This window comes from Aptenodytes patagonicus, chromosome 5 (genome assembly GCF_965638725.1).
Source record: "Aptenodytes patagonicus chromosome 5, bAptPat1.pri.cur, whole genome shotgun sequence".
NCBI classification, from domain to species: Eukaryota; Metazoa; Chordata; class Aves; order Sphenisciformes; family Spheniscidae; genus Aptenodytes; species Aptenodytes patagonicus.
Window position 1 is genome coordinate 61,080,916 of NC_134953.1, and position 14,873 is coordinate 61,095,788.

Genomic DNA, 14,873 nt, shown 5'->3' on the forward strand with positions numbered 1-14,873 from the left:
AGAGCTCTCCCGTTATATTCATACCTGGTAGTACTGGGGCATCAGCATGAGGAATGGTGAACACTAGAGAACTTGAATTTGTCTTTGAGATACACATTTGAATTATATAGATCATGGACAAGCATTACCCAGTATGACATATGAAAGATACTGTTCATGAAGGACAAACATGAAGAAGAAATGTCAACAGTGCATCATGCTCTTACACATTCCCCATTTTCCCTTCTTTATAGGGAGATGAAAGCATTATGCAGCATTAACCTCACATACAGATGCTGTGTTCAAGGAATTAAGGACATCACACCTAGTTTTTCCATTAAGACAGGAAGCACACTGACTTTGTTTCTTGAAAGTAAAATTATATCATAATACTGCTTTTTCTCAAAAGAGCTTTTATTAGATACATTATATACAATGACAAACCAGCATCAAAAACTCCCAAGTATAGGTTTGTGGAGGGAATCTTAGAAGATTGAAACTACAGGAAAATAGTTTTCCTGTGTATTTCGTGGCATGTTCTCCCCTTCTCATCACTTTTAATCAAATATAAAAACACCTTATTGTGCAGATCCAGACTCATCCTTCAGAAGAAAGAACTCACCTTGGAAAGTTAGGTTGGAAGGAGAGGAGAGTATCATTCAAAGTTGTAAGTTTCAAAATTGTAAGTTTCAAACTACAGTGAATGAAAGCTGGAGTTATTTCCTTCATCCTAACAACATGTACTACATATGCATAAATGCAAGTGGGTTTTGGGGGCAGGGAGGGTTTTGAATATAACAGGCATATCTCTCTTTGCACATCCTCAGGTAAGTTTTTCTCGATCAACTTCTGCAGTATGAAGGGCTTTCCTACTTTCTTTCCCACTTTGACAAAAATTCCTTGTGCGTGGGTACTAGAGGCAATTGCTAGGCCACCTTCCACGGACTCCCTTCTACTCTAACAGCACATGGAGCCTAGGAGTGATGGCAGAAGAGCCACAGCTCTGGGGCACTGAGCTGATGACTACAGCCCCGCGGGTAACACAGGGACAGGCTCTCTGAGGAATGTTTGTTGTTTCCAAATCCCCACTCAGGAGAGTACAAGTATACATCTATAACGCAGAACACCAGCAAGCTCATAAATCAGGCTGACAAATCTGAGATAGAGCACTTGAACTAAAATAAAGTGGACAAACACAGGTTTTAACTTAGATTAGCAGCTCCAGAGGCAATTTAAAGCTGAATGTGAGCAATCTGAGCCAAATATATATAAAATCCAAATATTATCTGAAGCCAGCTGATATCAAAAGATAAAATAGAAAACTTCCCCCCTTCACTTTAAAATAAAACTAACAGCCATGATGGAATCTGAAATTTCAACTATCCTATCCACAGGAGAATGAAGTTGCATGCAGGGTCTGACAACCAATAAACAACTTCAGTCATCTTTGCTGTATCACACTGCAATCATTATTGCTTCATCTGTTTCACTCAAGTCTGACAGTCAGAATCCTACCATTGAAATTTAATTAAAGAAGGTAGTAAGAAAATAAACAACCTTTCTAGGAATGTCTTTGATTCCATAAGTACATATACATTTAATCCACTGAAGACTGAATTACCACCTTTCATCTAATGAGCAGCTTAATAGAATGGCACTGGAATAAAGAACAGGGGAAGGAAAAAAGAAATCCTTGGTGTTTTCATGTAACGCATTATATATTTATGCAATATCGGGCTCACTATCTGGCAACATCAATTTGCAAGCTAGAGTGAAAGTATTCACTATCTCAGTGTAAGTAGAAGGCTTAGCCAGGCACTGACACCAAATCAATAAGTAGATCTTACTTATAGTTAAAGCAGCAAATGGTCTACTACAATGAAGAAATGACAGAACATGTATGTAGAAGTGTCTGCTTTCTTTAGACACAGCCTTGAAAGCACTGTATAATTGATCTAAGATTATTTTTGTAGGCAGATGACAGGTCAAGCATAAAAGTACACTATTTTAAAGGTTACAGAGTTGGCAACATTGGTATCACTGCCATGGACAAAGAATCATTTTCTTTTGAAGTCTTCATTGTCAGGTTACTTACATTTCACAGTTAAAAGGCTCCTCTCTGGATAATATGAATGCTAAAACAAATAAGAGAAAAAGTCCTACGTAAGCTAATGCTACTTTAAAGAGATAATGTAAATCAACCCTGACACCATCAGTGTCATCCTAAAGCACGATGAGAATTTCCAGTGAAAGTTACTAACATTAAACAGATTTAGATAGCCAGCCAACAAAAATAAAGCAAACATGTAAGTAAACTGCCTTCCAGGCCAAGACTGTTGTTACAACCATGTATTACAGTGAAAGTGATGGGAGGAACACTCTAGTGGTGAAAAGCATTTGTTTGGGAAGTCTGGAGGAAGAATTGGTCCAGAATAAATAATTTGCAGTGTGATCTGTAAAATGCCTATGGAACAGGACACCTAATTCTCACTGCAAGTTAGACAGAAATCTGGACGCTCAGCTAAACACTTAGAAAAATGTTACCCTTCAAATTATACGGCTATTTTCCCATCTATAAAATAATAATGCCACCTTCTTACTTAAGAAGAGCATTTTAAGGCTGAATTTATTAAGATGCTTTCATATGCAAGATATTACAGAAGAATAAAGTTTTTAAAAATAAAAAATAAAAAAAAGAAGAAAGAGCCCTTTATGGAATAATAAATTTAAGTGAGTTTTAATACTTTTAAGCACTACATGTACACATACAATGCACAGACTTCATGCTACATAGCTTTCTTTTCCTTCACTGGATGAGAACACTCCTGGAATGTTATTGTTTTCAGGGGGTGGTTTTTGAGAATTTACTGTGAATACATGCATTATATATGTGCACACTGAAACACTGCTGGGGCTGTAAATGACCCAGGAGTTCATAAATATGGCTATTTTCTTATCTGGTTCAAATTTATGCAAGAAAGCAATTGTTACACTGCTCTCGCTGAACAGAGACCCAATCTCACAAGGGACAAGGGCTTTGCATGGGGCTTTCCATGGTGTTTCACATAAGGAAGAGTTCAAAGAAGATGACAGATTGTTTATAACATGCCTTGTACTGTGAGGGTCTGATCCCTGATGGCGTTCACAGAAGCTAATGCAAAAGAAACATACACCTCTTGAACACCCAGCCTATATCTGAAGAGAACCGAGATGATTGTAAAAAAGTGAGATGAAGAGAACTGAAAGACAACAAGCTCCTCTGTGGTTCCTGCCTTGTCTCTCCTCAGAATTTAAGGCCATAACAACCACAACCTCCTTCAACACTCTTCCCCCCCCACCCCAGCTTCAGTGAAGCACAGTTATCCAGTCCCACCATTAGTTAGCACGTCAGCAAGCCGGATCTCAAAGACTCCTAGCCATCTCTTTACAAACTTTATTAAGGGGAGATTATTATCTGACCCTCAGAGAAGCTAATAATTACAGTGTTCATATATATATTGCTTCTGCACAGGATCAACAATGAAAGGGTTGTTTAAACACAGCTCCTTTGCTTCGATGGAAAACCTTGTGTGTGTGTACCACTCATCAGCTCAAGTAAATGTTAATGACTATTATGGAAAAATAAAAGACAGAAACATTTTCTGATGTACATAGTATATTTAAAGAGTCTTCTTGTGATGTAGGATGTTGCATTTTGAGACTGAAGAAATAGGACCTTTAACAGCAATGAATATATGAACCCTGACTATTTTTTTTTTTTTAAAGCACTGGAGAATGTCTTAACCATCACACACACACTCACATATACACACACTCTCGAACTACCACACTAGGCAAGATCAGAGCTTAACAGCCAACAAAACACACATTCAATCCCTGAGATCATTTTCCTGAAATAGAAAACTACATATGTTTCTCAAATTTCACATCAAGCCACTGCACAGCCCAAACTGCAGGGGAGAACAGAGCCAAGCCTGCCTTTGGGCTTGGGGGAGTAAGAACCTGAAAACAGATGATTCCTTTCATATCACCACATTTCTCGTTCACAATCTAAACTTACAAACACCCCCGTTTAACAGCATTTCTAGCGGGGGTTGCTTATCAAGCAGCCTTTGCTTTGTCAAATTAAGACACATCGCCTTGGATTAGTGAGACTCCCTGAGTTCAAAATGACTTCATGGTTGGCTCAGAGTTCACTGTCTCCGTGGCAAGTTGCCAGTAACACATCTACTACTGCGCCTGCCCCCAATCCTTTTCTATACTGACCTAGCTGACTTTTTTTTTTAGCAGCAAATGAACACAATAGAAAACTAAGGGCTAGATACTGTCACAGCTAATTAACAATCCTAACATCTTAAAAAAAAAATAATCGAAGTAGTAAATATTTGAAGATCTGAATGCAAATCTCTGAAATGCAATGTCTCAATGTGTGTCAAAGCTTTTGGAAAGGGACAATGCAGTTTTTCTTCACTGTGCGGATACAGTTAGACACTATGAAGGGCTCCTGTTCTTGTGGAAAACACATTAAGCTTCTTTTGCTAATATTTTGTAAAGGGCATTTGTACAATAACAATAGCTAAAGCTTCCTGTTTGCCTGTGTGCTTCCTGGCTAACATTAACAAGACCTGCTAACAATTTTCTTATTTAGCACACAGAACTCTTTCAGATTACTCTGTAGACTCAAGGACATGTCGTTTTTAAATAAAAACAATAAAATCTAACAGTAATGGCCCACATTGCACCTGCCCTTCACAGTCCTGATAACTTTTCCAGCTATACGTTTCCTATTTTCTTACACTGGATCAGTCTGTGTGTCACCAGTCTCCAAAGAACATGTTTTGAATTTATTAAAAGCCTGGTAGAAGTGGAATTTTCTTGTTTGGCAAAGATACTGTCACAGGGACACTTGCTTTTGGCTCCATGACAAGAAATTCATGGTACTTTGTTTGTCCAAAAACATATCCCTCCCCTCCCAACCAGACCTTCAAGATAATTCTCCCTTCTCCAGAGACTTCTCCAAACAAGTCTGCAAGTCTGAAGTCTTGGGTTTCATTTCATAAACAGGACAAAACCGGAGTGCAATTCAGGATACTCTCACCGCCACATGGGCTGCAGTGCTAATCACGAAAGCTTTCTGAAATATTCCCTAACTCCTTTCTTTCCAGAGGCCTAATTTTTAGACCAGGCATCTTTTGAAGTAGGCACCAAATATAAACAAGAAGCTGCCAAAACGCCAGAATCCCAGCCAAAGGGTATACATTAGTCATGGCAAGGCTAGGAAGGAAGGGAAGGGCAGCTGGCCCCAAAAAAATGGTGTCTGTGCTGCTCCAGCTACCACAACTCACTAACCAGGATTGCTCAACCCTTTAAAAAGACACAGGCATCCTTCAGATAATCATTTAACTCACACCAGTTTGATTTTTCAACAGCGCCTCTAAACATAAGCTCCTTTTCCAAACTCTCTCTTATTTCAAAGTTTCCAGCCTATCTGCATAAAATATTTGGTGAGGACGCCACTAACCACACTGACGAAATACCTCACAACGGTAAAAGTAAGCAACCTCATAAGAGTGCATGTATGTATCAGTTTAACAGATGAAGAACAAACACAGGAATGAACAAGAATCAAATCCTCAAAGGTATTCAGCTGCTTAAACACATCCGAAGATGTAGATTTAATTCACTTCTCCAAATCACACAGGGGACATAACAGAGCAGAGACTTGAATCCAGATTCTTGGATTCAAAAGCACCTTCCTAGCTTTAATGTTTTATTACAAACTTCCATCATTGCAATTCAGCAATGGGCCAGACTCTACTTCTATCTATCCCAGCGTACTCTGCATCAAACCCATTAACACCAGAGGAGTTCTCTGGATTTACATCAGTACAACAGAGCCATCTCTAGCCCTAATGATAAGCAACTGGGAACAGGTTACAAATAAACTTCAAGGTCTTAATCACTGCTTAACATAAAGAGCCAGCTATTTAAACATGCACAAGCCAAGGAACTAGCCTCTTTCTCATAAATGAAAGAAAAAAAATTTGTCAAGGTATTTTCCTGTCAAAAATATACTGTATATTAAAAAGATATCACTCTCACACAGATATAGCCTAATATTAGTTATGTGGTTCCCAGAATTTTTTTTTTTTTTTTTTATGAACTACAAACATTTGTCTTCCACTTTACCGTCTGTAATTACCATTAACAGTATGAATTTCTTTCTTCTAAAACTGATTTTATCTGAAGAAACTCATGATCCCGAGATCTGCTGGAAGGAGATAATTTACAAAAGATCCCCAAAAAGTATATGAAACATCTCTGTTACACCATTTTCCCTGTCATGATGGCTAGCAGTTGAAGACTGACTGGACAAGTATTTCCACAGGAAAATTATTTGCGTCAACATTCATATATGAGATGAAGTCTCTACTAGGTAAGACATTACCTTCCCCAACTATTAACATATCTAGAGTGTAATAATATAAAAAACCTATTCTGCACAAATATTCAGTTCGTTCCAACTTTTTCTGGTAATTTTGGGAGGTGGCTTATAGCATGATGCTGGCCGCTCTCTACCTCAATAATTTCAGCCTGACATTCTTCCATGTTTCCAAATCCTCCTCCACAGGTTTAATCTCTGGTTACAGCTCACCTTAAACCATCTAAATCCAGTAGAGACTAGCTAATTTTCCACTGAGTTGCTTATGATTGAAAGTGGCCCTGAAACAGAGTGCTGGATCTAAATACACACGACCTTTGAGAAATTTGTGTGTGAATTCTACCCAATTTAACAGCTCAGCCATATTCTTATCTGCAATGTAATCCTTCACGAGACTTTAAGAGAGATTCTCTGCCTTACCTCCAGAAAGTTACAGCTAAGAACACAAAGCCAAAGCCAGGCAGGACCAAAGAGCTGTCAGGGTACAGCTATCACTGTACCCTCCCTTTTCAGACCTACGTCCAAAGCAAAACCTGAGCTTCACTGAGTTTAGACAGTCCCAAAGTCCACTGCAACCCATGACAGCCTGACACCACCTGACAGCACCACTACACTAAGTCCACAGCCTTACTCTCACCCCATCCTTCTCTTCCCTTCCCCACACCCACAAATAACACTGCCTCCTAAATTAAGGCATCCATGAGGGACAGTAGACAGGAACTCTGTTATCACACTCTAAGCTCCTATATACTCCCCCCTAACTTCCTTTTAAACCATTTTGGTTGCATACAAAGGTTGCAGAGGAGGCTGAAAATTTTAATCTCAGGAATTCAGACTGTACTCCTGTAAGGGTTAGAGGAGCACTAGGGAATACAATCATTAGTTCGTAAGATCTGTTTGCTCTTTCACTGTCACTAGTAATATTTATTGCAACAGAAGTTCCCAGGAGGAATTAGGTCCTACAGTGCTGGGCATTAATAACACACCCAAGAAAACACCTGTCCTTCCCCAAGGACCTCACGGAAATTATAACCACTGACAGGTACATGCAGCAAGCAGATGGACAAATACAACGTTGGAATAGCAAGTACCAGGCATGGCCTAACTCTAGCAAAAGTTTTGTGAAAAAACAAAATGGGAATTTTCAGGAACAAGTAAAAGGAAGATGATAAAAAGCTTTACTGTACTAAGCATACTCTTATCTTCGTTTCCATCCAGATTCCCTGCTACTGCAGCATCAGTTGTTAGCAGCAATCCATTAATTCTGCAACTTGGAAAGCCGCATAGCTAGTGTAACGCCTATACTTCAATACAATCATTCATTTCCCAACAGCTAAAGAATTAGTCAGAATAACAGTTACATTTTTAAGTCTGCAGGAAGGCATTGTTGTTCTTTTCCATCTTCTCTCACAAGCTACACTAGGTTGGAGGTTAAGAGAGACAGAGAGAGAAGGGCAGAGAGAGGGATTTCTTTTATACAGTATGGCTGCCACTATTAAAAACAAGACAGACAGAACATAGAATCATAGAATCGTTTAGTTTGGAAAGGACCTTTAAGATCATCGAGTCCAACTGTTAATCTAGCTCTGCCAAGTCCACCACTAAACCATGTCCCTGAGCGCCACATCTACACACCTTTTCAATACCTCCAGGGACAGTGACTCAACCACTTCCCTGGGCAGCCTGTTCCAGTGCTTGACAACCCTTTCGGTGAAGAAATTTTTCCTAATATCCAATCTAAACCTCCCCTGGCGCAATATGCTATGAATCAAGGAAGATCTGGGAAGAGCAGGAACTCTGTTCATCAATGCTGCTCAAGCGAGATAAGAATTCTCTTTCAAATATATCACCATTCTCTCTGAAACTGTTTCCCTTCCTTTAAAAATAAATTCCAAATAATATTTGACTGCAAGCTCACCTGGACCGTATTCTATTTTAGCTTCTTCAGCCATTAGCACAAGGTGACCATTAGCACAAGGTGAACATGTTATGATTTGCTCACACATTTTATCCCATCCGTGAGTCATCATCTGGCCACAAAGCCAAATTAAAACTGTGTTTGGAACTGAGTTCCAAACAGGGTCCCTAGCCAAATAAGAAGGGTAGAACAAAGACACCCCTACCACATGTAAGAGCAGATGAAAATGTTCCCCCGTCCTATTAAACAGAACTATGAGTAGACAAATTGCAAGACTCTGTAACCCAATAAAGTAACATTTATTTTCTGGATCAACATATCCCCCAGCTACCTCAAAAAGGTTCTCTTCAGGACAGGTGGCTACTTTTCTCACACATGACTGTGCCTAAATTTGAGGATCACTTGATCTGTCACACCCTTATACCGTTTATGGGAACAAAGCAGTCACCTTTCTCCATCTAGTCCCCTGACCAAAAGGTGTTAGTTCTAAATCAAAGTCTTGAGCACTTTCACAAGATGGAAACCCTGCATGGCACATCTTCTGGGAGCCTGGGATTTATCCTCTTGAAGTTAGAGTTGGGTCAGGTGACAGGACTGCTTAGATTGCAAGATCTTTGGTGAGAGAGTTGTTCTTCTGTTACATAGTTCATAGTTATACAGCATACAGCAGAATCTGACTAAAAGTCCAAAGGAAGATTTGAGATACTATCTTTCAATTATCATCTAGCACTTTCCTGCTCTATAATACAAGATATTTAACAATAGCTGTCAATCATGGAGACTAACTAGGGAGAAGGAGAGCACTCAAATAAAAAGAACCGTATCTGATGCAAAGGTATCTTCAATTTCCAGAGAGTAAAACTATCCTGTGACCAGTTTTCATTTTAGACTATTTTGCACAGATTCAGCTCCACAAACTGCAATGGAAATAATTGTGAACTGCACTGAGCTGGGCATGGAATTGGTCCATAAGACTTTATTTTAAATAAATAATACTGTACCTCACTTTTCACAAGGACTAGTTTACCTGCAAATACACTTCACTTGTACTTTAATCAAGATATCACATCACTTTAATCAAGATTTTAAAGGTGTTTTGTTAAACTGCTCAGCAAGTATTCTAGGACGCTTTAGGGGAGCAATACAGCTGCTGTGTTTTACAGTGAAGTGACCATTTTAAACAAGATTTTGCCAGATCCCTCCCACATGGCAAAGAAGTGTTTTCTTCCAATTCTCAAAAAAGTCAATAAATTTGTCAACAAAAACAGATTTCAAAGAATTATTAGAAGCATATTTCACAGTAACTAGAGTAATCACATTTATGTTCCAAAATGGAGTACAAGACCAATTAACTGAGTTGTAGCAACATACCATATCTGTGAATTACACTGCTCACAGGAACAACTGTGTTCAGGAATGCACAATGGAAGCAGGAGATAGGTTCAAGATGTTTTGGAGCAGGCTGAATTACAGACAGATGTACATAACAGCATGTTCAGTCAAAATGAATTAAAGCAGAAACACACATAAGAAAATAGACAAAGACAACCAAATCATATTGTTTTAACTAACATACCTTGCAGTGACACCTGTGGCTTTCCAAGATAAGAAATCCGGAAGATCAAAGAAGTAGCCTGCCTTCTCCCAGCATGATTCTTGCAAGTTCTAACAAAAAAAATTTTTAGAAATGCAGATATTAGAGGCCAGGCATGATCATGTCCTTATTTTAATGCAATTAAGAAACGTGCCATTTATGGAAGAATGGCAATTTTTCCAAACCCAATATTCTGATCATTCAGTCTGCTCTACTCACTTTACAGCTATTTACGGCCTGAAGAACTAAGCCTTTCCCCCACCACAGACTGATCATAAGAAAAGAGTTTCCCATGAAGAGTTCATGGAAGCACATGTTTCCGATCAATAACATGGGCTCTCTCAGTTCCCCATCAGCTGCTCAAAGTCAAAGCAATCTCAAAGTCAATAGACAACTTTCTCAAAAAATACTTGCTTGAAGAATGCCCTACTTTCTAAAATAAACCATTTTAAATTTAGTATTTTTGAATTATAAGTATAGCAAGAAAACAAACAGCTCTGTGAGCACAAGAACAAAGCTTTCGAATCTATTTCAAAATGACTGAAATATAATCGAAGCATATAAGAACCTGTAAGCTTTCAGTGAAGCTTTTTTCTACAGCTGGGATATTCGGGAGCTCTCAACAGCCTGGATTAACAAGTAACAATCAGCTTTAAATCCACACTACAACCTTACAACTGCCATCACAGCATGCACATGAATTCACACGAACAATTAACAGAAGTTTACCTTTGCAAACTCTGCCCCTCTGCAAAATTTCCTCGAAATGCATAACAATACACAAAGCAGTATGAATGCCTAAGTTTCTATTTGAAAAGAAGTTCAGCCTTATCTCTTCAGCTGAGGGAATAACTGAAGACAGTTACAGGATAACCCTCCAACGATACCTGCAACTCCAGATAGCCATGTGACACTTCCAAACTCCTAAAAAAACCTCTTCTACCAAGATAGATCATTTACAGAGAGTTCCCAACACTGTACTCTGCAGAGAGCTAGTGGTCCAGAAAGCAAGAGGTCGGTCATATCACCTGGGCCAGGCTCTATTCTTTGTTTCTATCTCCAAAGCTCAGTCTGGTTTCAGCTTATGATAGCAATGCATATTCTTAAAATTAGTTTTCCACGTAAACAATCTCCACACTTGCCACAGGTATCAGATGATGATGAATGGGATGAAAGTTTCCCCAAGTGTAACATTTTACTCCAGTGTGACATAAAGAGTGAGCATCACTGTCACTGCAATACAACTATACCAATGGCCACCTCTGGCCTCAGTATGTTAAGATAACTAAAGAATATCAAAACCAAACAAAAGTCACAAGGTTCACAAATCAGACTTCCACAGAAAGATAAGATTGCTTTAAAAACCTCCACCAGCTTTTTAAATAATTGAAACAGTGTGAAGTTGTCTCAAGTAAAAGCAGCCGTTGTATTAGAAACACAAATCCTAGCTGGGGCATTTTGGGCATGGAGCACTGCTAGATGACACAGCTTCAGCAAGAACTCAAGTTAGGTCAACAGTTGCATCTAGCAGGCTAAGGCAGAGCTGGAGAGATACTTCAGAAGTGCATGAGATGGGAAACTATGTGGGTCTTCATCTCTACACAAGAAATCTGAGGGATGATTTACTTGCCTTCTTGTCTCCTAGCTTTCAGGTCCCACTTTTTTCATCTACTCTGTAAATTCAGGCCAAGACTCTCGTACAAGATTCCAGAAGCAGAGGATTTTTTAGAGAAGTAAAACTATTAAACACTAAGAGAGTCTTAATAGCATAAGCTTTGTCAACAGCAACTCCAAGTCCTTCCCTCTCCCCCCAAAAAAACCCTGTAAGAACCTGCAGTACACAGTTGAGCAGGAGGCCCAAGTATTTTAGCAAAGGGTCTAGTAGCTTTGTTATTATGCTTTTCTTTTCAAAGCTTTTTTTTCAAATTATTCAGTAAATTGTCAATAACTAACATGACAATTTAAATTACCTGCATCTTAAAAGTTGCCATCAGTTTTCTGGAGGAAAAATTAATTACATGAAGTATCAAGAATGTACATGCTGAATTAAAAAAAAGATAATTCAATTTTAAGAAATACTATTTGGCTCTATAACTTAATTCAGATACTATGTGATTTCAAACCAAAATCGTACAAGTCCAGAAAGTTACTGAACTGGAATCTATGAATTCTAGAAACTAAGGTGCAACTGGGTAAGTACAAAAAAAGCAAAATTTTGTTTAGTTTTGGATCATAAAAAAAAAAAAATCTGTCTTCTTTGAGTTTAGTTTTTCAAAAGCTTCTAAAATTTACTGGATTCCTATTGAGTTTAAAAAAGGAAATGCTCCAATTACAACTTTTTAACATAAAATGCACAACCTTCAGATGCCTGTTCCTAATCACTCAGGTTTAGCTTACCTCCTAGACGTATGTGGCTGCTACTTACATCAAATTTAACTTTATATGTGAATGCAAAGGTGTTCCATAGTTTAGTACAAAGGTCATTCAGCCTGATTATTTTGATAATATAAGCCATTATGTATTGTTAACATACCTGACAGTCTTCAAGAAGCAACAGGAGTAGTTTGGCTATTAGTTTTAATCAGAAAAGAAATTGGATTAAGAGTAACTGTCCTCCTCAAACAAATCTGTTTCATCAAAGATACTCCTTGAATCCTGATTCTATTACTTCAAGAATTCCCCAAAGCCACATGTTAGTGACACTAAAATATGTTGTTTCATGAACATCTAAATGATTCATTCTTTGCCATCTTGATGCCTTGTCATCACTAATTAGTACAGACAAAAAAAATCATAGCATGCCCTGATGCTTTTTCCAAACAAATTTAAAAGTCTCCATGTTTTCGACACTCACTGAAGTTAATTCTAATTTATTTTCACTCACAGTCAGGAATCTGTGACCACATTAAAAGGACTGTGGAAAAGATCCGGGAACGTTCCCAATGCTGTATTCATATCCTGCGACTGACTCTCCAAACTCACTTGTAAAGAAACTAATTTAATCTTTCTATTTTCCAGGGGTACTTATGAAGTCCCCTTTCTTAATCTCTCTCTCTGTGATTGTTTTGGTTGGGTTTTTTTTTTAACAACTGTACCTCCAAACAATAATTTTTTGAGATCCTTACAGATAATCCCAAATACCTGGGGGCAAAGAGTTTAAGAATTATGAAGTACAATGTCTTTTAATCTTCCTAGACAAGAAGGGTCTAGGAGAGTGGGGGATGGGAGAACTGATATAGAGCACATGAAAGGCCTCCATTGCCCATTTATTCTTTGACAAGTCAAAAGATTATCATGAAGCCATACTGCACAATTTTGTATTGTGTTATGTGTATTTGTTCATCTCTTAATTAGACTGAAAATACACACATGCAGAATTTCACGTGAGCTCCAGCATCTGATACAATCTTTTGGAGACACCTTGAGGCACACTGTCCTTGGGAAAGCTGAAAGAGCTTTCACATTCATATTTTACAGGTTAGTAGTCTGAGGTAGTCTGTTTCTGTACAGGAAACCTTTGATTTCTACTCTTACTGGGTATATAATTTTCTTGTAAGATGAAGTGATCTTCAGATATCTGATGTTTGTGAAAACGCATTGTTTCCCACCAGAAGTAAAATGTGTATATAAACACCAAAGATGTCCTGACTTTTGTTATTGCTAATACGGATTAAATATTAATCAAACTATCTTAAATGCCATTATAGACAGCCTTCGTATCAGACCCCTGTTGGTCATGGGATTAACTAAAGATGGGCTAGAAGCAAGACATCTGATTTAGCACAGGTAATCAGTCTGAATTTCATGGCTACTTATCAGCCAAAACCCACAAATTCAAAAATCATCCCAAAATGGTGTGTTAGAAATCTAGATTAAAACCAGGAGGGACAGATGGAAGCAGAAAAATGTTTTACCATTTAGTGTAAAAAAGAAAGCTGGCATGAGCAGTCAAGTTCCACATCAGGTCAAAATCTAAGTGATCTGAAAATCAGAAAAGAGACTCATTCACTGAAGAACCACCTGCTTTTCCCAATTCAACCCCAAATTTGAATCTCAATCTCCCAGGCAATCTGTAATAGTAGGCTATGTAGTTTATCAGTCTCTCTCTTTCTAAATTACAGAAAACAAGTATACATTGTATGAAAGGAAGAAAGAGAACAACTGAAGACTTAATCCACACACTCATGGTGATATAAGAAACTGATGTCCCCTGCCCTACTCCGATTCAGACAAAGCAAGAACTTAGAACTTCTATCTCCCACACTTTAGATTGGATGCCAAGCCATGCAATAGAGCTATTCAGAGATACCCGAGATAGGCTCTGAGCAGAAATCCTATCCTTGCCAGAGCCAAGGCTGCAAACTGATCAATTTTGCAACTACCAGTTGCACTAAAATTAATTGGTAAAACATTAACTAACTGAATTATCAGATTCATCTTGAGGCTGGAACTAGGGGCAGGGGGCGAGGAGCGGCTTGGAAAGTAACCTTTTTGGGTAAGGCTACTGCTGAAGGTGGAGAAAACTGCCTTGCTGCAACACACCATCTCTACCACCAAGACACTGTCTTAGACATGTGCAGGTATTTTCAAATCCCTGAGGCACCCTGCGCATAGCACCACAAGTCAGGCAAGCATCAGAGTCCAGGTCAGAAAGGGATACAGAGGGACAGACCAGGCACATTAAAGGCTGAGTTGGCAGAAGCTGTAACATGGCAAGAAGGACCATCTGTGTGCGTGTTGTAAGCCTCATCACACTGCAATGGAGTGGAGAGATATGGCTGGGAGACAGACTAAGTAGGACATACTTAGAGGTGTAGGTGCTTCAAACCTCCCAGCTGTTAATCCTTTTTTTAAATGGTACTTCTGCTTGATTAGCAACTGTAACTAAAAGCCAAGCTCAACAGGCCAAAGTACAACTTATGCATATGTGCATGCACTAT

The 14,873-nt window shown here is 38.6% G+C and overlaps 1 protein-coding gene across 7 annotated transcripts in view; it reads right to left on the reverse strand.

The window, feature by feature from the left end:
- The window catches only part of FGGY (FGGY carbohydrate kinase domain containing), a 145,805-nt gene that overhangs the window by 107,396 nt on the left and 23,536 nt on the right, over positions 1-14,873 (reverse strand). For 6 of the 7 annotated variants that reach the window (XM_076340061.1, XM_076340055.1, XM_076340056.1 and 3 more), the window contains one exon: positions 9,916-10,004. In XM_076340061.1, coding sequence (XP_076196176.1) covers positions 9,916-10,004 — 89 coding nt within the window. Of the gene's footprint in view, positions 1-9,915; positions 10,005-13,847; positions 13,885-14,873 lie in introns of those variants that run through there. The other variant, XM_076340062.1, reaches the window with a different exon arrangement.